This window comes from Vidua macroura, chromosome 6 (genome assembly GCF_024509145.1).
Source record: "Vidua macroura isolate BioBank_ID:100142 chromosome 6, ASM2450914v1, whole genome shotgun sequence".
NCBI classification, from domain to species: domain Eukaryota; kingdom Metazoa; phylum Chordata; class Aves; order Passeriformes; family Viduidae; genus Vidua; species Vidua macroura.
This window is the reverse complement of record NC_071576.1, coordinates 44027459-44053699: the sequence shown is the minus strand read 5'-3', so window position 1 is coordinate 44053699 and position 26241 is coordinate 44027459. Positions and strand designations below refer to the sequence as shown.

At 38.5% G+C, this 26241-nt stretch overlaps 1 protein-coding gene across 1 annotated transcript in view; it reads left to right on the top strand.

Moving 5' to 3' along the window:
* Positions 1-14514: 14514 nt before the first annotated feature.
* Positions 14515-26241, top strand: part of CD44 (CD44 molecule (Indian blood group)) — a 51188-nt gene continuing 39461 nt past the window's right edge. Inside the window, exon 1 of the mRNA XM_053980840.1 lies at positions 14515-14648. Coding sequence (XP_053836815.1) covers positions 14582-14648 — 67 coding nt within the window. The 5' untranslated portion in view covers positions 14515-14581. The remainder of the gene's footprint in view (positions 14649-26241) is intronic.

Genomic DNA, 26241 nt, shown 5'->3' with positions numbered 1-26241 from the left:
CCCTGGGAGGGATTTATATCCACTTTGCTTAAAGTGCTCAAGGAAATAGATATTCTATGCTCAGGTTTTGTGTTTTAAGCCAGAAGAATTGGGGAAGTAATAAAATAAAAAGAAAGAATGTTGTAAGTAATGGAAAAGGAAATTCTTTAATTATTGTTGTAATCTCATGGGTGGTGGAAAAGCTGCAGTCATTGCTGCTTTGGGAGTACAAGTCTTACAGTCTGCTAAGTGAGGGGAGAAATAATCTCATCACCATCAGTAACTCCCTCTCTGACCATGTATTCTGTGTAAATACAGTAAATGGGTATGCCCTGAAGTGCTGTGAGAAAATGAAGTGGGGAAAAATTGTCTTTCTAAAAAATTATTTTGACAATGGTGATAAAGGAGGAATCCCTTTTTATACTGTTCAATATTTACAAGTGTCCCAAATCATGAAGATACATTCTCATGTATATATCTAAAGAAAAGTGAGGGCATGCAAGAAGATTCTTTGTTTTAATTTTTACTTAATCAGGAAGATAAAAGGGCAACAGACTGGGCAGAATTTTTCTCTAAACTAACATGCTAACGCAGCTTCTTTTTTTTTTTCTCTTTTGACATAATTCTCCTTAATCCAGTGAGTAAATCACAATAAAAAAGAATTGTGCCATTGTTGAATGAGTGGAAGCACAGTACCTTCTTGTAAAAGGTGATATTATGAAAGGTAGCAGAGTTATGTTTCAGAGATTCTTTAGTAGGTAAACAATTGTCTTTGGGAATTTCTTTTTGTCTTGAGCACTTTTATTTGAATAATATGTGCAGTCATCAAGGGTTTCTCAGCAGCAGTTACAAATAGGCACTTGATGAGCCAGGATCATGAGCCATTGATGACTGTACAGGAATACAGGAAGTTGCACTCCAGAGGGAATGTGACAGAACATCTCTGTATCCAGTCCCTGCAATGGTGTGCTATCAGTCATTGCAGATATCTTGAGAATTACCACGTGCTGCAGTGAGGTTGCTCACTGTGTGGAAACACCAGAGAATATGGATAGCTCACTGTTGAACACATCTTCTCTTAAAAATTTTAAAGAATTTTTCAGAGACTAGAATATGGAGTCAATTTTTAACCTAACTTCCTGCCAGAAGAAAAAAAAAAAAAGTTTAACACGAGTTTGGTAAAACCTAAATAAAGACTGAAAAATTATGACCTACTGACTTCTTAAATCTAGGCAAGAGTGTTGGGTACTTTTTGTGATGGAAGTGATGAGATTACTCGTCACGGGGTGAGGGTGGGGAACAGGACCTTGTAGGGCTAGAAAGGGGAAATTCAAAAATTAAAATAATGAGATATCAGAAGTTCCTTCAGTGAGTTGATAAGAAGAGTCACTGGACAAGAATGCAGATTTTAGACCTTTTAGACAAAAGGCAAAATAAGCCCCAAACATGTGCTTCTGTATAGCTTGTATGGCTACTGTGGCATTATAAATTCTAGTGAGACACAGACAGGACTCTGAGACATGCGGACACTCTCTGTGCTTCCCACAGCACTAAACACTCAGTTTCTGACAGCAGAAAAATGCAGTAATGTGGTGTTATAAAAGGAAAACTTATTTTACTGTATTTTGAGTCAGTTGCTTAATCATTATGATTCCTTCAGCTACACAGGTTGGACCAAGCCACACCTAAGTTCCATCAGGCGTTTAGAAAGCAAGGGGATTCTACTCTGAACTTTGTGACTCAATGACAGGGTCTCCCTTATCCTTTTGCATCTTTTGTCTTTGTGTAAATTGTTCTAAATCAATGCTAAATCTATTTTCCTTTGTATGTTTCATCCATATAGTAAGCAATAGATGGAACCTTGCCATCAAGCTTTGTTAAATTTCATTTTTATAAATTTCTATTAAAACCTTTTTTTGCTAATATCTTTGATAGTGGTTCTTTGAGCAACCCTAAACACTCTTGCATGACAAATTGGCATAGTTAGCAGGAACCTAAATGGGGATTCACAACAGATACAGAGAAGTGTTTCCTTGATTTGGGTTAATGCTGCATTCTAATAAAGTCCTTTAGGATTTTCATGGATTTTTGTTTTTTCTTCTTTTCTTGTAGTTTTGCTCTTTAAATATGTGATGGGCGATTCACAAAGTTTCTTGTTTTACACATACACACAAACATACTTAGTGCTAGAATAAGTACACATATATATACATATACAAGTATACTTGGATGACTGCATGCTACTGTAGAGGTTTCAGCCTTTATTTGCATCTCAAAATGAAAATAGATATGAAGAGACCTGGTATCACACTTGTATTTTTTACTTTTTCTTTTTAAGGATCATTAATATGATGGACATTTACAACCAAACCTATTTCTGTTATAGGTTTTCTCCTATTAAAAGAAATGTCTCCAAAAAGTGAAACACCATTAATAGTTGCATAGGAATTCAAACAGCACAGCAACAGTGCTATGAGCACAGAGAAATACAGAGGAATATTTAAACCAACCAATCCTTGAATGCCAGTTTGGCTGTCTCTGTAATCTACTTGCATAGCTGAGACTCTTGTCTCCCTTAAGAGGTTGCTGAGAATTTCTTCAAGTTTAAAGTAAATTATAACTAAAAACCACCCAAATAAGCAAAATAAGCAAACAAACAAAAACCGAACTAAAAAAAAAAACAAACCCAAAAACAAACAAACAAAAAAACCACAACAAAAAACAAACAAACAAAACAAAACAAAAAAAACAACAACAACAAAAAAACACAAAAAAAAAAAAAAACCAAAAAAAAAAACCACCAAACCCAGTGTAATACACTGTTCTGCAGCTTCTCATCTGATGTGCAATTTGTTGACTGTAATTGAGAGAGTTCATTGCAAAATACCTGGCATGTTATTTATGACTTTCCTTTACTCTTCATGTAGCCACATGCAGAAGAAAGAAATTATTGGACTAAGGTGGAAGTTGAGAAATAAGTATTTGTTCCTTTGGAAACTGGAGTTTATTTATAAACCCCACACATGGCTTCTGATTCCAATTCAAAAACTTTTAAAAATATTAAAAATAATTAAGCAAATGTGTTTGATGCTGAATTAAGAAATAAAATTAATAATTGAAGTTTTGTTTATCCAGAATTAGGGTGGGTAGGAGGTGGTTACGTGCAAATGACTACTGATGGAGACAACACTTAATTGCTGCGTGGAAATGAGTTCCCTCTCCATATTGAAGTTTTTATCTCCTTTCTGGAGCTTGAGATGTTATGACTTGTAGCAGGTTTCTGAGTTCTCTCCAGGCTCCCCTTTTCTCTGCTCTGCACATCTCCTTCGGTTTGCACCTCTTTCCACCTCATAGCAATCACCTGAGAATAAAATTCACTCATGTCTTTGATTTAACAGAGAAGGCAAACAGAGATTTATAGTAGCACTTGAGATTTTGGAATTTCTTTTCCCCTCTAAAATCAGGCAGGTTTTAGGACATACATAGGGAGAAAAGTCAACATAATATCTGGCTTAGCGAAGCAGACTGGTTTACTGAACATAATTCTGCATTTATAAGTGTTCAGCCTAAGGCATATGTTTCAGTTCCTAAACAAAGCTGAACTTTACAGCTGAAATGAGGAAAATAAGCTCCTTGATTTTAATACTTCCAGCATAGAACAGACCAAACTTCTAAGCCTTGAATTTGTATCTTATTCTCCTTTTATTGTTAAATTTGAGGGCATTGACAGATACAACTGGTTGCCTTTTGGGTTGGTCATAGTATTTTTGAAGACAGGCTGAATATCTGAATTCAGACTGCTTTCTGCGCTTGAAGACTGGCTGACAGACAGTACCCAGATCTCAAAATGCTGAAAGTGTTCAAAGTGTCAAAAATTGTGGTGTTTGTCTTGAAAAAGGGTATTTTTACATTGACATGGAAAAGGAATCTTTACTCAAACCAAAAATTACTTTTCTAGCTCTAAGAAGATAAATCTGTCTTGAAGTTTTTACATTCAGGAGCCAAAGCCTAAACATAGATAGGATCAAATTCTGGCTCATTTTGGGACTATTTAGAAATAGGGAAGGCACAGGCTGAAACAAAAAAATTGATGAATTTGAGCCTCTGCCTGTAGGAAAGAAGGGCTGAGGACAGCATTGCTGTGTAAGCCTGTGGTCTATCTCAAGAAAAAGCAGCCACCATCATGTGAATTTCTGTAATTCCCCCTTTTTTCCCTTCTGTTTTCTATAACTTCTCTTGTGACTCCCAGATGCTTGAGTATTGCTTGTATGACTAGTGTTGCATGGCTGAAACCGTTCATGAATGACCATTGTAAAGAGTCATCTGAAGAACATTATACAAGTACTTTTTACTTCTATCTAGACTTGATATTTTCAGTGACAGCATATCTCCTGACAGATCTTTTACTTTTTCCTTACTCTACTACCATACTTATAGCAAGAGATCATTATATATTTCGTGTTTCTGAGCTGCAGCTCAGAAGGGATTCACTGACCTCAGTAGAATAATTCTAATAAGAAAAGAATGTGTTCAGCCCAGTCTTTATTCCCTTGTTTCAAATCCTGTGTCCCTCTTTTTTTTCCCTCTGTACCACTCCACTCACAGGAGTTTCTGAAACAAGTCACAGCTGCACAGTTATTAATTCCAATATTCCTTTAGCACTGCCTGCCATTCTAAAAAGCAAATATTATTTGCAAAGTAATAGCTTAGCATGCAAAGCACTGACAAATGTGTAATAATAGCACAGCAATGAGAGTGTACTTGACTTAGGAGATCACTATACATCTCTTTATGAGACCTCTTTTTTGTACAAATGTTTTTCTTTAAAATGCCTGTGTCTTGAACTCTCCATTCAGTCATGCATCAACCCACAGGTTTTCTCTGTGTTAGAAGCAATTACTGGATCTGTGCAGGAGTAGAAATTATTCTAAGATCTTGATCCTGTGAGATTCTAATGGCATTGCAGAGCCCAGAGCATAATGCCCTCTTTCCATGACAATGGCACTGAGTGAAGTGAAAATAAGTTGGTGTTTCTGTTGGAGTAAAAGAGATGATTAAAAATGAATTTCATAAATTCATACACAGACTATTCCTAATTTTTCAGTCAGTAATTTGCTACCTACTGATAATATCCCATCCATCAGGGATGTTTAATGGATAGTTGAGAAATGTAAAAGTAGGATGTCTGCAAGATAGTTAATGACACAAATAGAGAAGAGATGGGTTAAAATACAAATGTCCCTTCCCATAAAATAATTAACCCATGTTTCAAGAAACAGAAAAAGCTACTAGCTGAGTTTTAGTCTGAAAGCTGTATGACTGAAAGCACCCCTTGTCTGCAGCAAAGTCTCTGAGGAGAGGCAAATCCTACCATGGTGTGACTAATTCCTAGAACTCAGGTTTCAGTGACTGTTCAGATATTCCAAGTATAGCACTTGAGATGTGGGATCCTCTTAAGTGAATCACAGAGTCATAGTTAAAAAGGTATAGTCATTTCATCTATTCCTCTGCAAGGGTGAGCATGTTCTCAAAAGCTATTCCACTATGTAACTGGTCTCACAACTGGACCTTCCTAATGTTTAGATTAATTTATTTCCTGTATGAATTTTACTGCTTACTCCAGTTAAGCCTCAGGAGAAATTTTTCCTAGTCTTGCTTGGCTTCCTAGACTTGCTTCCTGCTTGGGAAAGAATTTATTTGGCAAGACCAAAATCTGTTACTGAATAGGCTTTACAATCTGTTGGCTTTAGGCTTTAAATCTGTTACTGATTCTAGCTTCAGTCGAAATCCATACCTCTGAAATCCTGCAGATCCTTGCCAAAGAAAAAGAGTAGGGACGTGGGGGAAGCACAGACAGCTGCTTTCATGTAGTCTTTCTTATCTGACAGGTCACAAGCTATCTTACAGGTGACCTGTGACTAAATCCTGCAACGAGATGTGTTCTTTAGGTAAGCTCACCTCAAGGGATGAGGGACATGACTTCAGTTTGCAGTAGAAGAGGGTGAAGAGCTGTACCCAGCTGGTACTTCCACATGCTGTAATTACCAGATATGTAAATACATGAGTTCCTGAAAGCCATAGATCACTACCAGAGTGTGGCTGGTCCTACCTAGTTAGGCTTATCTGCAAGGCTAATTAGCTCATATGCAATGCCAAACAAGCAAGGCTAAAATGTTTTCAGCTCTGAGGCAGGCTCAGCTGACAGCAGGCTAGAGCTGCCTTTGCCATGCAGATGTGCAAATACATGCTAAGTTGCCTAGTCCCTGAAGGAAGGAGGATCTTGGTTCTCACACAAGAGTGTCAAACAAAGCCATCAGCCATAGGTTCAGTCTTACTCTCCAGCCTAATATTTCTCTCTTTAAGCAAAATGGAGCAACTTCAACAAGACTGCTCAGGAGACACCCAGGGGACCAAATGTCCACTGGCAGCTGTGGTTAGAATGCTTATAGCAGGTAAAGGCAGCCTCAGCCTCCTTAGGCATCCAGTAAAGGCTTCTGGCTACTTGTGACTAGCAGTGTGTGCTGTATTTTTACATTCTTATTTCTCAGGTTTCTATGTGTGCTTTAGTTAGTTCTCTAAAGCTAGAAAAAAGTCTAAAGTATTCTGGAACTGCTAAATTCAGCAAGGTCTGGGCCATGTGAACTGTATTTCAGATATATCTGTCTGTACAGAACTGTGTGATTAAGAAGAGAGGAAAAACTAGCTAGACTGGGATTGAAGAAATGAATTTGAACAGGGGAGGAAAAGTTAAAAAGGAATCCTTAAATAGTTGAGATAAGCTTTAGTATCCTTATATCTGTATTTGAACTAGTCTCTTGAACATTCATAGCCTATCTCACATCTGTGCCCCTTGAGATATGCCTTGTATAATTCATCACTTAGGCAATAATATATTTGTCAGATATGTTGATGTTGATGCAGATCTGTCCTTCCAGGGCCAGCTAATACCAAACAGCGACTCTCCTCCTGCATATAGGAAAGAATCTTTGCAGAAGAGCACTCAACACATTCTGTTTTGTCTCAAGACTCTCAAAAAACTGTGTAGTATGATTCACTTTTGTGGTCTTGTCTAGCAGTTCCTAGATAGGGGTGTGTGGAGCTTATTATAGTACCAGATCTATCAGACTAACAGAACAGTTTTTTATTCCTTCTATTATCTCTGCCTCTCTACCCATTCCCCTAGGGAAAATTTTCATTAAATTATTGCAACAGTTATGGAAGGGCTGGTTATAGAAAGCAAAGTGAGGGGAGTATGAACCTCAGATAAATCTTCATGTATGCAAACTTCTTTATCTTAATGTGTCTTGCAAAGGACAGGAAGACGGACTTCGTACTGCTGAGATTTTGGGTACAATGGACAGCAGATAAACTACAGATTCTCTTGTTAGTTTTCATATCTATTTCTATATCACTGAATTTGGTCTCATGTCATGTATCTTTGACATATCTGGTGACTCAGAGAAAATTTCTTGTAAATTCAGTGCAAGTTGGCTGAAACTTTAACATCTGAAGGAGTCTTAATAGCTTTCCAGATCTGACTTGTTCAAAAAGCTGTTCAGACATGACCTGCTTAATTCTTCCAACATTTCAGTAAAATACTTAGACAATATAAATAATGTTTTAGAGGTGAACTAATAGCTTATAATGTATTTATTGCCAGTTGTATTTCTGCAGACGTAATGGTTGTGAACATATTGCAAATATTTTAGACATGCACTATTCTGAAGAATTGATGAATTCATGAACAAATATTTTCTTTATCAGTGTAGCAAAACTTATTGAAAAAGGAGTTTTCAGGAACCAAAAGATGATATGGAGTTGTTTAGCTATGATGATCATGTCATACTGTGTAATTTGATGATTACTTTATTTATATAAATCACCAGCATAATGCAAATTTTGTAATGTACAATTGCATAAAACACTGAATTTATTTTTCTTTTTTCTATATAGAATTTCTGTCTGGCTAATATCTGTTGCTGATAGATCCTGTCAAACATCCCTCAAAAGGTAACCCAAAAGGACTGCAAGTGAATGCAAGCACATTTTCAAAATCATATTGAAAATAATATTTTTTCTTAAATTTAGTTGGCTATTGTCACTCAATATAACTAAAGAAGAGAAAAAGAAAATAAACCAAATTTTGGTCAGTAAGAAAGGTACATTTTCAAACACAGCTGTGTTGTTCTAGGTATGAATTTCTTGCTAATGAGAGAAATTTAATCCATAACTGAACTTTTACCAACTATGTAATAATATTCCAAATGAGTGTTTATTTTTAGTTTCTAAAATGTTGGCTTTCATTGTTGCCTAAGCCAAGTTCTTGAGCAGGCAATGAATGCACAGTCTAGTGTGAAAATTACCAGTTCCAAGAAAAACTCATTGTCTGGTAATAGCACTCAGCTCCTCCCTTACCTATTTCTATAGTAGAAATTCAGGCACATGAAAATGTGCAAAAACAGAGTTTCTGTCTCACTAATTTTATGAATTCTATTTTCTGTGCTTCTGTCCCAGCCTCACACAAATCTCCTGCCTTCAGTCACCCAGAATTACCTTCCTTCGCTTGTTTACACTACAGAGAAGGGAACTTCCCTCAGAAGTCCTAGGATTTTCTACTTGACAATTCCAACATACATTATATAGAGCTCAGAAATAAGGCTCCAAGGGGAAAAACTGGGAGGAGTTTCCTGCCTTGTGCATTCTCCATCCATGGAGGGGCACTTAGTGCCACCTGGACTTGAGACAGCTCCTTTGGCTCTCTGTTTTCCAGTTGAGCTCAGGGAGACAGCACTCTTGGCTTTGTCTGGGTATATCCAGGTGGAAAGGTTCAAACCTTAGGAAACAAGCTGCTGCCTTTCCACCAATTCATTAGTTCTTGGCTATGTTCAACCTGCATAACTTACAGGGTTTAGGGGGAATGCTGGTTGCTGCTGATGTCTGCACATCCAACAAGGCAAAAGGACTGCCCATTTGAGGAAGAAAATGCCACTGCTGGAGGAATACATTCCCTAAAAGTATACAAGGGCTAGACTGCTTTGTGTGTATTTTACCCAGCGAGTTCAGCATTTCCAAACCTAGCACTGCTGTGCCTGTCAGCCTCCTCAGCCTGTTCATGCTATGATGTGTGCACACCTGCACCTTCCCTCCTAGAGCCACACTGGAAACAGCTGAAACCCTTGCCTCTGAAAACAAACATGCTTATTATGGTCTAAAATTAAGATGCTTTTCCTTCCCTTCCACCTTTCAAAGGAATCATAAAAGTGACTAACAGGGAGACTACTGAAATTTAGTAAGTTTCTGTTTATATACAGACGGGGTCTAGTTTAGTGCTCTTTGTAACTGGAAAAGATAGGCTTAGCTGCTCATTCCCAGACTGCTATGTTTAAGACACAGTCTAAATGTGGATATGTTGTGTGTGGCTATAGCAAGAGTGGCACAAACATATCTGGTGAGAACAGAAATTGTTCCAGCTAAAATTCGGGGTTTACTTTCATTAGATAGGAAAATATTTGGCTCTGGTCAGGTCTATTTTAGGCACAAGCACCCCTAAGCATTTATCTATATATAACAGGTTATGCAAATATGATGTGTTTCCTGAGTTTCCTGAATGCTTGCCTTTTGTAAAGCTCACCTGCTCTTCTGGAGCTTTAGATGTTTGATATAATAATTCCAGTGTGCTGTATGGAACAGAGAATGGATGAGAAAGAATGGGGACTAAGAAAAAGGAGAAATTAGTGAAGATGACAGAGAGAAGTCAAGGCACAAAGCAAAATCAAGTAGAAGAAAATGGAAAGACAGCGGGGACAAAAGAGTACATCCAGGAAGTAGCTTAGTATAAGCTTTATTCACCTCTTGTATAACTGCAAAAAAGAAATAAAAGTGGGAATACAGAATGCTGAGCACAAAGAGGGCAGCTCATGCCCAGCGTTCTGCATTCCCACTTTCATTTCCTTTGCTCGGATGTATCAGTTCCAGCACTTCTTGCACGGTGTGTGCTGGGAAGGCCTGCCAGGGGAAGGAGGGGCAGAGACAGATAGCAATCACCTACAGAGAACAAGAGTGTGCCCTTCTCCCCTCGGTTTCCCCTGTATTCCCCCACCCCCAGCTACGCAGCTGCTGCTGACTCAGTCGGTCACGAATGCGTTCTGTGTCTCTGCGGCGGGCTGGGACAGCTGGTGGCCCTGCTGGGGACACTTTCCAGCTCCATCCCCGACAACAGCCATGGGGGGACAGTGGTGTTAGAGCTGTCCGTGGGGACTGGGATGTGATTTGCTGCCTGTGCACTGCTGGCACACCACGGTCAGCCAGGGACTACGTGCGCTGCGGTGGTGCCGCGAACAAGAAAGATGATGGGGCCACATGGTCTGACAGAATTCCTTAAAGCCAGCTCGAGCCATGCGGGCTGTGAAGGTTTCTGCCTGTCTTGGATTAAGGAGTTGTTTAGGGATCTGGGGCAAACCAGTAGAACTGGCTGATGAATCCACACGGTAGGTGCCAATCTGGGTTGCTGCTTTTTTCAGGAGTAAACAACTAGGAGCCATTGTTCATCTTCCTAACTCTCTGCAGGACACAGGCTGTAAATTACATCCAGGAACAAAAGCTTGATGGGAGTAGAACCGGGCGCTCAACTTCCCAAGGGAGTGCTTTGCCCTCCAGCCAAAAGAGCAGCTTTTCTTGCTTAAACCAGCACAGGCTCTTCTTTTGCCTTCCCATCAGCACTCAGAGCCCAAGAAAAGTGTGCAGTTCAAGATTTGCCACACTGGAGCATTTACAACCGTTGCCATTACAAAACCTGTTTTCAGGATTGATAATGAAAATTAAATCTACTCTGAAATTGAATCCAGTCTGAAATGCAGGAAACTAGATTGCAGTCTAGGGACATGGAGGAAATCTTATTAAAAATAACATATTTTATTGATATTACAGATAAGTGGGTATGAAATCCTCCCTACTCCCCCAAATCTGATTTTCAGCCAGTCTCACAGATCACCCACAGTCTATGCAAAATATACACAGCCTTGAGCAGAACTACCTAATGACATTTGTGCTTTTTATATTCACTAAGACCAGTTGCTGTTCAACCCCCTATAACAAGCTTGAAATATTCACGAAGTTATGCTCAGAAAATTATTTTTTAATTAAAAAAAATAGTATTTCTGCTGATAATAGAAAAAAAAATTAAAACTAGGAGCTGTGGTTTTGGTTTTTTTTTTAGAAATTTTGGGGTTTCAGAAGACAAATGCCAGCTAGTTTCACAGAAACAGAATTCCATTCTACCCTTCTTTCAATTTCTCCCATTCAATAGTGAAATCAATCTCCATTTATACCTTTTTTTTCCATCATAAGTACAGGTTCATTTAGGTACATCCATTTTCTTGTCTGTCCACAAAATAAAATCTAAATATTCATTCTAGGGAGAGACTGTGCCACTGAGTTCAGTGGAATTTTGGTCTTTCAATTAAGCTAGGCCAGAATTTCATTCTCTATGTGAATTCCTGCAAAAAAGCCAACTTTTTATATCATTGTAAGCCATGCCTGTTCCTTTTCTAGGACTCCAACATATGTACTCCCTATTAGTATTTTTATAAAAATTAATTAGTGCTGGCTACAATTCATATATGTGATAAAATCACAAATGAGTTATTTTGGTGTTCCTGTACTATATTTTACCATCACAGATTCAGTATTCATGGTATCAAAGGCGTCACAGAAAAACACTCTTTTAAATTCTGGGGTTTTATTATTTTTCAGTCTTACTGTTTCATTCTCTTTTGAAAACGTAATTCATTAATCATTTTACAAATTTTTGGTGCCAGTAGTTTAGCTTCTTGTTGCCAAGGAAGTAAGCAAATTCGAGGTCTCAGATATTTAACTGTACTGACAGGCTCAAAAGGGATGCTCTGCTGCATTTTTTCAGCTGAAGATTTGCTTCAGGATTTTTCTGTTCCTATGTAATAAGGTTTTCCCAAACTAAAGGAGAAGTTACGTGTTTCTCACAAAGAAATCCCCAAAACAAACCCAAAAAACAAACCCCCAAACCCAACAGTTTTTCCAGAGTTGAACATCTGCTTTGACTAAATTTCCCTGCAGCCAGGCTAAATTTAGACTGCTGGCTACTTGAGACCGACATAAGCTGACCATGTTTGTGTGGGAAAGCAGAAAAATTTTTTGTGCCATTTTTTTTGTGGGAATGCACATGGATTTTCTAGGCTGCCATGTAGGCAGGCTGATGGCACGAGGAATGGCCAAACTCACATGTCACATACAAACAGCTTATTAACTGTTTTTGTGATTTATCACATGAAATGATGTAATGTTATAAATAATTTTCTTGTGTAGATCTGTCTTTTCCTTTTGCATTAGGTGCTAACACCTTCATGCACATGGTCTAAATGTGTCTAATCTTAGCCCAATTTTTCAGGGCAACAACCAAGAGAGAGTCTTTCCGGAGCAGAATACCACCCACCCTTGTTGAACACATGCAGAAGTTTTGAAAAGACTGAGATGAATAACAAGTAATGTTTTGGTATCTAGAAAACAACCTTTTCATATTCAGAAGGACTATAATTAGAAACTTCAGACCATGAAGAGAGTAGGAATTTCCACTCCTAGTTATCTAAGACTCTGCCTCTATGCCTAAAATGGACGTTATTCTCCCTTTACCTGTGCCAAAGAAAACTTTTTTTTTAAATTCTGTATCATTGTGAATACAGGATATTAATGGAGAGGCAATTTATGTTCATCAAAAATAGGACTCAAAATTTCCTAAATTTTATTTAAATGTTTAATTATTCTGTTTCATCCATAGGACATGAGTTTTAAAAATAAGTTTGCAATTGAAGAAAAACATATACTTAGTAAATTTAAAGCATTCATTAACTGTGTGGCAGCATTTTGAAATCCCACTAAACTTTATTCATGGATTTTGATACCAAAGCATTTACACATATAAATGTACAAGATTTTACAGAACTATTTCTCTTTCCACTTTAGACAATAAGGTATATAGAAGATTGCTTTTTAATTGCTTTTAAACCCATTTCTTTTAAAACAGTAGCATATTTACTAAAGAAAATGCATTTTTTTTCCATAATTTCAAAGTTACTAGCTTAATAATAAAAAGATACCCTGTGTTTAAAGGAAAGATTTTTACTTTAACTTTGTCCCATCTGATATTCTAGACCTGTAGGAAAAGCCTGTTGGAACCTGTTGCTAAAAATTTGCCTGGTTGAGGAAACGATAACCAGCCATCTCTAAGTCAAAAGGCAAAACAAAGGCAAAGTCCTGAAAACCTCTTTATGTAACCTTCTTCTGCCTGTGGCTGGAGAGACTCGTCTGTATTTTTCCATTGTTTGTGTTAACGGAGATTAAATTAATGAGAAACTTCTTTCAAGTGGGGAGATCTACAGAATGGTAATCTGATATAGGACTATTCGTTGCAGATTTGGCAAGGGAAACTGAAATCAGGGCATTTCTGGCTGTTGTTAAAGGTGAGAAGTGCTGGCTTTGGTTATCCCTGACCAACCCCTCATCCCATGGCACAGGAACCACTGTTCCAATTCTTCAGCTCTAAAGAGAAGCCAGTGCATGGAGACACCATGGGAAATCTCCAAGGCACACAAGAGACAAGCCTTTTGCTTATCTACAGAGGCCTTGGGGTTTTCATCAGGAGTTTCATGAAAAGCACACTCCAATGAACATATGTTCCTCAGGAACTGAGAACTTGTCTGAACCTCAGAGATCTTTTCATCCTGCTTCTCTGCTTTTTGAATTGGGAATAGGAGGAAAAACTCCTTCTGTACCTTATGCTATCAATAGAATAAAATATCAGCCTCAGTCCTCAGTATCACTCACTTCTGGTACTGGCATTATTCACTACTTTTGTTCATTCATTTCTCTTCTTGAAGCAGCGTGTGCAGGGACATCAAGGGTAGAACGGGCTATGGGAAACTGAACAGCCTCGACTTCTGCATGATGTTATCCTCTAGCAGTGAACGAAAACATTGCAGAAAGCTTCACTGCAGAGCAGGCATGTTACTTGCTCTTAATTGAACTGCACAAAGAGAAAATGGTGAGATAGGAATAAATAAGCAAAAAATTTTTGGGAAATATCTAGGCTGTTAAGATGCTTTACCAGGGTTTAGAAACTCCAGTGCTTTTATGTTCACTTGGTTTGCAATAATGAAGAGATTTTAAAATGCAGGTTGAAATGCTTATAACAAACAGTGCATTTCTGAGAGAACTCAGGAGAGATTACTCAAATTTTCCTACAAGCACACTAAGTATAACTTTTGACTAGACTAGTGTAAGAAGAGAAGGTTTAGTGGCTCTTTAAAACTCAAGTGTGCCTGCTTAGTCAGTCCTAGCTTTCCTTCCACTCCCCCTTCTTCTGCTGCTGGGTAACTTTTGTTGCAATATGGGTGTGACTTTTGATGGAGCTGCCCCCTCCCAGTTATGTCATTACTTCAGTTCCTTTGAATCAGAATAAAAAGTGCAGCAAAGTTCAGACTCATTGACTGCAGGCTTAACAAGCGTTGGTGCTTTCCTTCTTTCTGCAGCTTGCAAGGATCTTTGGATTTTGCAAAACAGTTCCAAGAAAATAATGGCCAACTTCTCCTTATGGACAATTTTTGGATTATTTTTGTTGAAGCTCTGTCTAGCAGAAACGGGTAAGATTTTTTTAAATGAAAACTCTTATGATTGTTAAGTTAATGCTTCAGACAGTAAGTGTGCTTCTGCTGGATAGTTAACATCTTTCTTGCATCTATAAACTTTAATTATTTCAAGTGTTATCAGAGATGTTTTAGAAGTGTAATCTCAGCTGTGCTGGTCTGTACAAGCACGGAAAGCTGTGTCTTGCTTGTAAAGGGCAATTCCAAATCTGTAAAAACTGGATTGCAGAACATTAAAGAATGAAGTTTAAACTAGGAACAGAACTACATTAGGGAATTCGGAATGGCTCTGGTAAAGCTCAGTTTGACAATGTGACTGCTGTTACAAACGCAGTTTGCTCTCCCAGCTCCCCTTTGGACTGCAGCGAAAAGGTGAGTGGAAGGAAGGGGGTGAGCCCCCACCCCCCATCCAGCTTACAGCTGCATTCTGGAGTTTACATGAGCTGAACCAACAGCTGAAACAAACTGCATTTGGGCACAGCCTTGCTGAAAAGGAGAAAAACTGCAGGGATCTCTGCTGAAATTTGGAGAGCTTTTATGCGAAGCATGCTTGCTTCTGACTTTCTAAGGTCTCTCTGAGGCTGACTGATGAGCTTTTGGAACAAAGAGGGTTAGAAGTGACAAAGTTCAGCTGTTTATTACTTACCCTCCTGCAGCTTGGTTATCTGCTTCAAATATTTGTATTTTAAAATCTAAGGTTAATAGAGTGAAAAAAAAAATAAAAATTTTATGTCCAAAGTGACAAAAAGCCTTTGAACTTTTACATGGTGCAGGCTCAACCATGTTTTAGGGGAATGACCATATTTTTAGCAGATTCTCACCGTGACTGTAACTGCCTCAATGCATTTTGTGGTTAGGGACAACAGTTATGCTTCTATATTGTTTTTGTACTCATCAGTTCCAGGAGTCTAACAAAATGCATTTTTCATGGCCATTGTCACCCAAGGGCTGTGTGTGTGTCTGTGTATGTATAGTAAATATGTGTCTCATTTGCTCGAGCAGCAGGGGATACTTCTGTTAATGGTTGCAGTGCTGCCAGGCTGTGAATGGGTGTGTCAGAGGGAACAAGTTCCCAGAGCTTCTGTGGTAGCTGAAGCAGCCTCATAGCTTTTCTTTCTAAAATCGTTTTTCCATTGTATCAAAATGCTCTTGCTAAGATCAGGTTTATAGACAAAGCCTTAAGAGAAAGGACAGGGCTACTGTAGGCAAGTAAGGTATGTCCAAGATGTATTTAAAGCCTTGGCTTGGTCCACGTCTGTGCACTGTATAAATACTATAACTGCTCGACTGATTTTTACTTCTATGAGCTGCCTGGAGTGTCCTAGAGAGCAGGGTGTGCACTGACTCTGGGAGTAATGTGTTTTTACAGTGAGACAGAAAGCCCCATTATTGAGCCCTCAGCATAGTTACAAAAAGTGTCAAACTTCACATATGCCCTCCAGGGAAGTTTCTTTACTGGCTTAGAAAGGTATTAGAATATAGCTACAGTATATTTGAGTTGATATACAGTACATTCCAGCATGACTTTTTAGTCAGTAATGATTTCAAAACAGCAGTTGATGGTGGTGTTTTCTATTTTTAGCCAGTGATTTTGCTGTGTATCACAGACTAATGGCTTTTGATGCAGGAAACTCCTGAACTGGAATTTTGATTCTTTTAGTACAGAATTTTACAGAATTAAAGAGGACCTGGAATTACTATTAATGTGATTTCAGAAGGAAAAATGAGATACAGAGAAAGCTGGAAAACTTACTCATCCTGATTTCTGTGGTGTTGCGACTATACTGTCACTGATCTGTTTCTTACTCATAGTGTTGACATGACTTGTCTAAGGGGTCTGGATCCCAGAGAATATAGATGCTGACATCTTGGTTAATGATGTTTCGCAGGAGATTTTCTTCTACAAACATTATGTATTTGTAGAAATATTTTTCTCAAAGTTTTCCTTGATTAATACAAATCCTAGAATTTTGACCCCCAAACTGGAAGAGGGGGGATGGCAAGAGAAGAGAAGTAGTAGTGGTAAGGATGAAATGGAAGGAGGGAGAATGAGTCTGCCCGTGGGAGGAAGGAGCTTGCCTGTTAGCACTGGAGAGGTTGCCAGAGCCCCATTCCAAGGTGAGGCTCTGAGACAAGCCTCCTGCAGCTGCTGGTCAGTCATGAAGGAAGACACCTGCCTACCCCTTGGTTTACATATCTATCATGTAAATTTGTAAATAAAGCAGTTTGAAGAAGCTCTTTGTGCTAGGTTATTTTCACTCAGTCCTTGCAGTGTGTATCTTGGCAGTTTCCCAAAGCTACAAAGTAACGAGACTTTATTAAGAGGTCACTTGAACTTTCCATCATAGTTTGGTGGAAGGGTTATGGAGCTGTCCTGGAAACACTCGTGCACGCAGAGCCAACAAAGCATGGCAGGGGATTGTTTTGGAGAATTTGGAGAAATGTTTGAAGATTCTTTAGGTACTGGTGTTCACCACAATGAAGAGCCATTACCTTGAAAATAGGAAGTCAGAGAAAGGCTTAATGAGGACAGATAGCATCATACAATTGAAGAAGAACTTTTTAAAGTAAATGCTTTTAAAACCACTGGTAGCTCTAGCCAAGGTTAAACAAAATGTTCATTCATATGTGGTGTATCTTTCTTTCCAGAAGAGATCCCATGACTTTTATAGGTCTGAATTGAAGATAGTGTGAATATTGCAGTTATTCATCTATCAACTAAATATGCATGAGGTATGAAGAATGTGCCAGGAGCTGGAGACATCACGACATGCTGATAGATAGATACACATCAGAGAGAATCATGAGCTCATTACTCCTAAAATACTTGTTGAAAAGATGTGATAATATTTGATAATACTGGTTCTTAATGTAGTTGACTGATAGTAAAACACGTTGTAGAGAAGCAGAGAAAAAGCAATGTAGAGTTCCTTTATAAGGAGAGGGTAAATCAGTCAAAGAAGTTTTTTGATGTTCCAAATGCTGTAAAAAAGCTTCTCCATCTTCTTTCTGGTTTTCTTGCATCACATTTTTGTTCCAGAACTAAGGGGTAAGTGTTTGAAAATACAGTCAATATGGAAGATGATCATTCTACCCTTCATATATCACTGTTCAGTCTTTTATTTTCAAGAGAATATGATGTGAGAGAGCAAGGGAAGGAGTTCTGCAAAACTCGTCCCTAAAATTGTTTTTTTCAGGACCAAGGCTAAATGTATGTAATTATCTGTGAACTATAACTTCGTAGAGAAGATAATTGTGAAACAAACATGACCCATCACAGTAATCTTGCCTATTTTGAAAACAATGCAACATTGCACTGGAACAATTTAATGGTGTTCAAAACATATCATATTTTAGAATCAGCTGGCATCTGGGAGTGTGCTGATTCAATTTGTCAGCATTAAGCTGAATTCTTAAAATAGAGAAATGGAAACTTCCAACTTGCTAGAAAGTAGAACACATCCACAGTCTAGTTTGTTCTTTGCCTTTACCTGTCAGGGTTTCTGTGTGATAAACCTGGTGGTTTGGACCATTCTCTGTGTGTTTTCCACGACTGTGGGCGGGAAGCCAGTTTGGTGTAGCTGCTGGTCATTTTCCAGGAGTCCATCATCTCTTAACAGACAGTCATCTCTCCCTCCCAGAGAGGTAATAATAATTTCAAAGTTATCAGACACTGTAATTATCAGTGGCCATGATAGGTGCTGCTAATAGCAGTGGCAGAGAGGATTGTGTCAGTGCTGTGTGTTTATCATTTCCTCCCCGCTCAATCACAAGCTCCCCGCAGTGCCTCGGCAGTAATATCAGTAGCAACTGGCTGTGATTTCCCTCCCTTGCCGCGGCTGCCGGAGCTGCCCCCGCCCAAGGACGGCAGAGTAGCTCATCCTATGAATGAGTCTGCAGGCAGCAATGTCAAGTGGCAACTGAGAAAAAGAGGGATTTTCCTTGGAGAATCTTTCCAGTCAGACAGAAAGTTCAGCTAATTGCAATTTAAAGTTCAAACCTCCGTGACTGTTTCCTGCATAACTAAACCTGCAGTCATTTTTTGAGTCTGTGCTTTCAGTTAGGAACATAATTGAACTTTCTTTTGTAAGCAATGGCTTTGGGACTTTCCAGTTCCTCTACATGACAACACTGGCAACTTTATATAATGCAGCTGTCTTATTTTGGTACAATAACCTTTAATTCTCATATTGTGAAACAGTAAAAAAAAAAAAAAAATCACCCCAAACAACAACAACAAAAAAAAACCACCAAAAAAACCTAAAAGGACTTGAAGAATAATCTACAGTTTTAGCCCTTAAAAACATGAAAGCACAAGCAGGGTATGCTAATTCAAAGTAAAAATCACAGAGAAGACCTGAATTCTACTTACATTTGGAGTTTGTATTTATATACAAATAATATACATTTATATTATATTTATATACATACATTTCCATTACATTTATATACATATAATATTTATATACAAATACTTTGCTTCCCATTCTTTTTTTCCTCTTTTCTGTTGACGATTGATGTAGCTTAGTAGCTGGAAACTCTAAGAGACTGTATTGTGTCTTAAAAAAAAAAAAAAAAGAAAAAACGCCAGACCTGCAGCAGCTGTGTTAAAACTTCATCTCTCTGCTAATGATACTGTTCCAGAAGCAGTGTGAGAGGGTTGTAAAAGAGATTGCCAGGGTACACACTGACAGCTGCCTAGGAAAAGGGCATTAGCCTGCAATCCTTAACTTCGCAATTAATGTTTTGCTAAATACCTGCTTTCGTAAATAAGATGGTGCCTCTGACAGAACGTATAATAGTAAAAAAAAAAAAAAAAAAAAAAAAAAAAAAAAAAAAAAAAAAAAAAACAAAAAACCTACCATGGCATAGCTTTTGTTAATTATGTATGTCTCACAGTGACAGCATGTTAGCAAAACAGGTTCTCAGAAGTACATTTCCCTAGGGGGCTTTTTTATTGTTATTTTTGTTAATGGATAGGTGTCTGTAAAGAAGCAGGGTGTGGTGTGTGTGGGTAGTTGCAATGAGTAGTTTCTTGCAGATTTCCCATACAGAAGTGAGAGGTTAACTGAAGCTCAGTGCATGCTCTGTGGGCACCCAGACCCCTGTGAGCAGATGTGAGGGAGTGCACAGGCAGAAAGCAAGCTGCTGGCCAAACTGGTGTCTAAAGTTGAGCACCAGCGTTGGGCTGGCAACCTCTCCAAGGGAACACAGCTTTGTAGCAGGGAGGTGTATCAGCGAGGGATGGGATAAGGCGTGCCAGGGCAGCGAGGCTGCGGCTGTTTGCAGGGAGCGCTCTGAGCCCACATGCCCATTCAAACCAGACTGAACAGGCTGTAATGTGCTCCTCCTGCAGCTTGTAAATGCAGTAGTTCAGCCGTGCTGCAGGGGTGGCTCTGGTGGGAGTGCTTTACCTACTCTTTGCCATCGGCCAACTCACATCTCTGGGACAAGGTGGAGTGTCCCTATCATGGAATGAGGAGACCAGGGAGTGGCACAATATGTCACTGCTAAGGACAGCCAGGTCTTACCAGCTTCATCCTGGTGCTCTGGATAAAGCTTCTGCACAAAGAAGATGGAGTTCCCTTGAATCAGGCAGGTTCAAGGGAAAGTATTATTTGCCAATTATAAAGAAACATGATCCATTCATAATGAAGCCACTGAGGGTGTGGCATGAATGCATCTTTCACTCACTTCCTTATTCTTCCTCCTCCTGCTTGATTAGGTGTCCTTCATTATTTACATATCCTTTCCCTTTTCCAACATTTATACAGGTGTGTAAATGTAGAAAAAAAGCTTATTTTGCTAATGAGTCTTCATATTTATAAATGTAGGGTTTTGTTCTCTGTTCCTATATGTTGTTTATGCATAAATTTGCACATATAGGAACGCTTAGAACATGGAAGTGAAATAATACATATTTTGTTTAAATCAATTTTGCCAGTAGCAGTGCTGTAAAAGTCAGATAAAACTTTATTGCTCTGACAGTTTTATCCTGTTTACTTGTGTGTTTGCTATCTTTATACGCACTGAGGACTGGCAGTTTTTTCAGTTCAATAGCAATTGTTTCCTGTTAGACAACAGCAAATGCAAAGTAGAGCTTCCTTAAAGAGTTCTTATTCCATGCTTATCTTTTTATGATTAGTGATGTTTGAAGCAGTTTTCCCAGTGAGAACTGACATATCTTTTGCCCTGCTGTCAGAATGAACACTTCTTAAGGTTCAAGAACTTGAAAATTTCTTTAATACTTAGCTGAAGAATAGAGTCATAAATTTAGTCAAGTTTTGCTCCTGTTTGAAGCAATACTTCCTAGTGATATATATCAATTGTCTTATTGAGATTTTGGAGGTATCTGTACTTAAAGCTCGATGCTCTGGGAAAGGCTGTAGGGCTGAGGTGTCCTGTGACTTTGGAAGATTGGTATTAACAAAATACCACTCTTCCATTGCTCTAGTCAGAGTAACTTTGTCTTGTAAGGAGCACAATCTCTCCTAGCACAGAAATAAAAATGTCCTCCTCAAGATTGCGTATTGAGCTCTAAACTTTTAAACTCCTCTTTTCCACAGTGTAACCAAATAATTTTAGAGCCTACTGGGAAGAGATACATGGTGTTCCAGTTCATCACTGAGTGGGCACAGCTACGGTTTTAGAGAAGCATTTATCCTGTTGACAATTCTTGTATTAAAAGCAGTAACTACCAGACATTTTGAGCATGTGGGACATTCCCATGGTGACTGCCTAGAGAAAAGTTTCTTTCCTGCTTTTGTGGCTTGCCTCAGTAAAACCCCAGATCCATTTGCTCCCTGTTGTGGTATAAAATATTGCAGAGCACTTCTAAGAGTGTCTGTGATGATTTTTGTGTCTTGTAACATTTCTACAAGATGAGTTCTATTCACTCTTTCTTTTCTCCTTTTATTCTTATGGCTTAATTTCCTGGCTGCTTTTCGGATGGGAAAAGATTACAGTAGTTTTGTTTTATTTTCTCAACATGCTCTTGACCGGCCAAATCTCACACATTATCCAGTAGTGATATTGTTTGTGCTCACACTGCACAAAGCACAGGATTATCTGTTTTTTTTAAAACAGTGAAGCAGAGACAATCTTAGAGCATCACAGAAGTGTAAGATCAGCACAGTTTTTCAGGTGATTTTCAAGGGCATCTCTAGGCATATACAGTCGACAATGTTTTCTGTCTCTGTGGGTTCATGTGGATTAGAAAAAGCCCAGTTGTCCAGTTTTCCAGGAGGCGACATATCCTGTGAGTAGGACTAAATCTGAATTTGCTTTCTGATAATGCTTTGATGGAAGCTCATTTTAATTCAGGTAGTACGTGTAACAAGTAGTTTGTGTTTCTTTCTGGAGCTGGAGATTTTTTTTCTTCTTCTTTTATGTATCTTAACAACTCCTACTACTTATATGTATGCCAGTGGGGGCCAGACCTATTGTACATTAGTGCAGCATAAATAATATATTGCATAAAGAATAGTGCAAGACTGGTAAGATGTTTCTACAGTGCCCTTAAAGAACAGTAAAATTTCTATTCAAAATTTCGCATTTGCAAATGAATAAACTCTTTAATTAACTTCTTTTGCTGAGAAAAGGAGAAAAAAATTAAAAAGCTCTCTCTGCCTGACTAGGCTACCCTTCAAAATAAAATACGCACAATGTTATTTGCTTCAATTGCTTCCGTGTTATCACAAGCCCATTAAAAACCTAGTGACAGCACTGAAAGTCTTGGGCCCAGCAAGGTTTATAACCTACAGAAGAATTTCTTGGTAACTTTTACTTGATACACATCCACGTCTTCAAAGCTCAATGTAGACATTAGTAACAAAAACAAGTGGTCTCTCCTCAGTATATTCTACAGTCCCTTAAACATTCAAACATTTCAATGCCGGCACATGTCTGAGATGTATTCCTTCTGTTTTTCTTCTGCTGGATTCTTCTGACTGTTGTAGAAGAATTCTTGAAACAGATTTGCCATCTTAGGTTTTCTCAATGTATCACTTCAGAAATAGATGGTGTGTCTGTTGAAATTGTTGTTCTGTTTTGTTTTTTTTTTTTTTTCCTTCCATTGCATGAAGTTTACGTAAATATGACAACATTTGGTCAAGAGGGAGTTCCTTATCTGGTGGATTTCATCAACACCTTCAGCAGAGCTGGAGTCAGGCTGAATGTATTTAAATTACCCTAGAACTTAAAATTTGAAGTCTAGATATAATAGTATTTAACAAAGAAAGAATATTCCCAACTAGTGAGAAAGAAGTGAACTGACAAACATGCTGCCAGCAGAAAATAATGATTTGTGATTTTTGTAGACCATGGGAAGTCAGTGTTTTTATCCCCACTTCACAGGTAGGGCAACAGAGAGACAGCAATGTAGTTGTAAATAGAAAGTCCCAGCCCCTTGTTCCACCAACAAGATCAGCGACTCTTTTGCCTCAGTTTCAGAAAGCAGGTATCATCTCACATTTCAGATGAAAGAAGCATTATGATTAACTGTAAGAAAAATGTTCTTGTGCAAATATTATTCTACTGGAGAGGAAGCGAACAAGAACACAGAGGACTAGAGCATTCTCTGAAAACTGTTACCGTAAAAATAGGAAACTCTCTTCAGTTACTGTTTGGCAATCCATCACTGAGTCTTTTTGTGCAATTCTTCCTTCAGCTGAACAATATGTGTGAGAAAATACCCCTTATGAGTAAGTGTTTTCCTAATTTTTGAAACACCCATACTGATGCCTTAAGTTTCAGATTTTCCAGATTCTGTACTGCATTAGTATATAACTCTGAACTTCATATAAAGTGTTAGCAAGGTCTCTTCACAGTTTTGTCAGACAAAACAATCCTTTTCCCACCCAAGAACCAAGGACACCATTACAGCTTCAGGCCCAAAAGGCATAAACAACAGCAAACTGAGGAGAGCAATCTGGAAGGACTGGACTTCATGAAGCTGTAATTGGACAACAAACCCCAATATGTAAATGAACCAAAACTCATAAAAGTGTGAAAACTCGTGACTCTAAGTCCATCTTGGGTCCATCTTAGGTGTAGCCATGGTTGGGCTCTTGTATTGCCCAAGATGTATCCTTTGAAGGCCTTTTAATAAATACCTGCTTTATTCCTTTACTACTGTTTAGCCTCTGTTCTAGGTAGCCTCTCAAGGCGTCAGTACAACCAACTTTTTGTAGACCTACACTGAATCTCTTAACAGTATTAGTCTTCTGTCTGACTTTATTACTCATAGTGCTCAGGTCGTGCCATTTTATCAACACAGTCACAATCACATTACTGTTGAGTCACAGCAATTGCAAGGCAATGTATTGACACCTTTTTTCCGCCCCTGATGTGATATAAATATATCCACAGTGATAGTCATGGCAACATGACTAATTGAAATATATCTTTTGCTTTTTGACTTACTGGTTTTGGTATCTTGAATTGATTTCAATATTGGGAACTTGCTCAATATCTCCCACCCTTCCAGAGAAAGTAGTTTTATGAGTCAGGTCAATTAGCAGTTTGTTATAGCAAGGTGTGTCTAAGACAAGTTTTTAGGCTGTTTGAGAAAGACAAGAGGATCTATGCACAGTGAATGGCAGCAAATCACCTGGAAAAGTGGTTTCTCACTGCATCAGCTACTTCTGCTATTTCTAAGACATCAGAGAGTCACAGTATGGCTTGGGTTGGAAGGGACTTTAAAGATTACCTCGTTTCCAACCCCCTGCCATGGGCAGAGATGCCACACTCTAAATGAGGTTGCTCAGGGCTCCATCAAACCTTGTCTTGAGCACTCCCAGGAGTGGAGCTTCTCTGGGCAACCTATTCCAGTGCCTCCTATCCTCACAGTAAGGACCTTGTTTCTAACATCAAATCTGAATATTTTATCTTTTAGTTTAAAACTGTTCCCCCTTGTCCTATCACCACCTGCCTGTGCAAAAAACTCTCCCTCTTTTTAAAAAAATCCTTTAAGTACTGCAAGGCTGCAGTGAGGCCTCCTCAGTGCCTTCTCTTCTCTGGCTTGAAGAATCCCAGTTCTTTCAGCCTCTCTTTGTAGGAGATGTGCTCCAGCCCTCCAGTCATTTTCATGACCCTCATTTGGACTTGCTCCAAAAGGTCTTTAAACTGTTGAGGACCCCAGAGCTGGATGCAGCATTCCAGGTGGGGTCTTACAAGGGCAGAGTAGAGGGAAAGAATCACTTCTTTGCCCTGCTGGCCACGTTCCCTTGGATGCAGCTCAGGATGCTGTTGGCTTTTATGGGCTGGGAGCACACACAGGTGGCTCATGTCCAGCTTTTCATCCCTGATAAATCCCAAGTCCTTCTCATCAGGACTACTCTCAATGAGGTTTTCTTCCAGCCTGTACTCTTATGTCCTGGATGAATGCTTTGTCTAGTGCTCTTGATAAACCACTTGATGAATTTTGCTTTAAGTAAAAGCAAAATTCCTCCTTGGTGGGGGAAAAAATATTGTGGTGCTTTATTAATTAGTAATTGTCTCAAATTTTGTATTTATTAAGATAGCATATTCCCAAACTGATGTTTGAATTGACTCTTGCTCAAAATGAATCCAGTGTTGTAGAACTCACTGTACCTGAACTGAGGTCTGCCACTGTATTTACCATTCAAACATGGATTTAGCTCTAGATCTTCTTGTAAAATCCAGCTATATCTCATGAAAACAAATTACTAGAATCAATGAGCATCACAACAAAAACACTGGCTTCACAATGATTCCAGCACTTTTGGGAAACAATGATGCTTCACTATTTGAGGATGATTACATGCAAGCAGTAGTGCATTGCCTTTATGTATCTCCACTGCCTAAATATTTGTAGGATTTGATGTAGTATTTGAAATACAGAATATCAAGGCTACACTGCCAGTGCCAGTGCCTTTTCCCCATTCTTCCTTCAAGCAAGAGAATCTTCATTGCTTGTCATGAATTGTTAAATTTAAATAAACTTTTTTTTGAATAGGAAAAATATCACTATTCCCACCATATTTGTGATAGCAATAGCATTGTGTACATCTTAATGTTTATTGCAAACTCTAGTTATTAAATGTGCCTTTTTATGAAACCAATTTGAAAAGATTCATAACTAAGACTATAAGAATTATTAAAGAAATTTAACTGCTCATGTAGCTTAGTGTATGAATAACCTGCATACATCTTAGAAAAGTTACTTGCTAGTCAGCATTTTCAGTATAAATCTCAAGATTCTTGAAACCCTAGTATATGCGTGGATAGACCCTCAAAGGCTCCAGAAAATGGAAATATTTTGCCACCAAAAATTCCAGGAGAAGTTACCTTCTGGCCTAAGGCAATCTTGTTACAGGCTATGGGATCCCTGTCATTCTTGTATTAGGGGAAAAACAAAGGGAGTAATGGATGTGAAAATATTCTTTTCCATCATCAGAAGCTTGCATAAGAACTTTCCCTTTGACTTCTACAGATCATGTCCTACATTGTGAGGCATATTCCGAGCAGCCTTCCTTTCTTCGGTATGTCTACCAGATTAATGTTATCCTTGTTTTAACTGGCTGGCTTTCAAAGCTTTTGAAAAGATTCCTGAGGTTCCTTTCTTTGA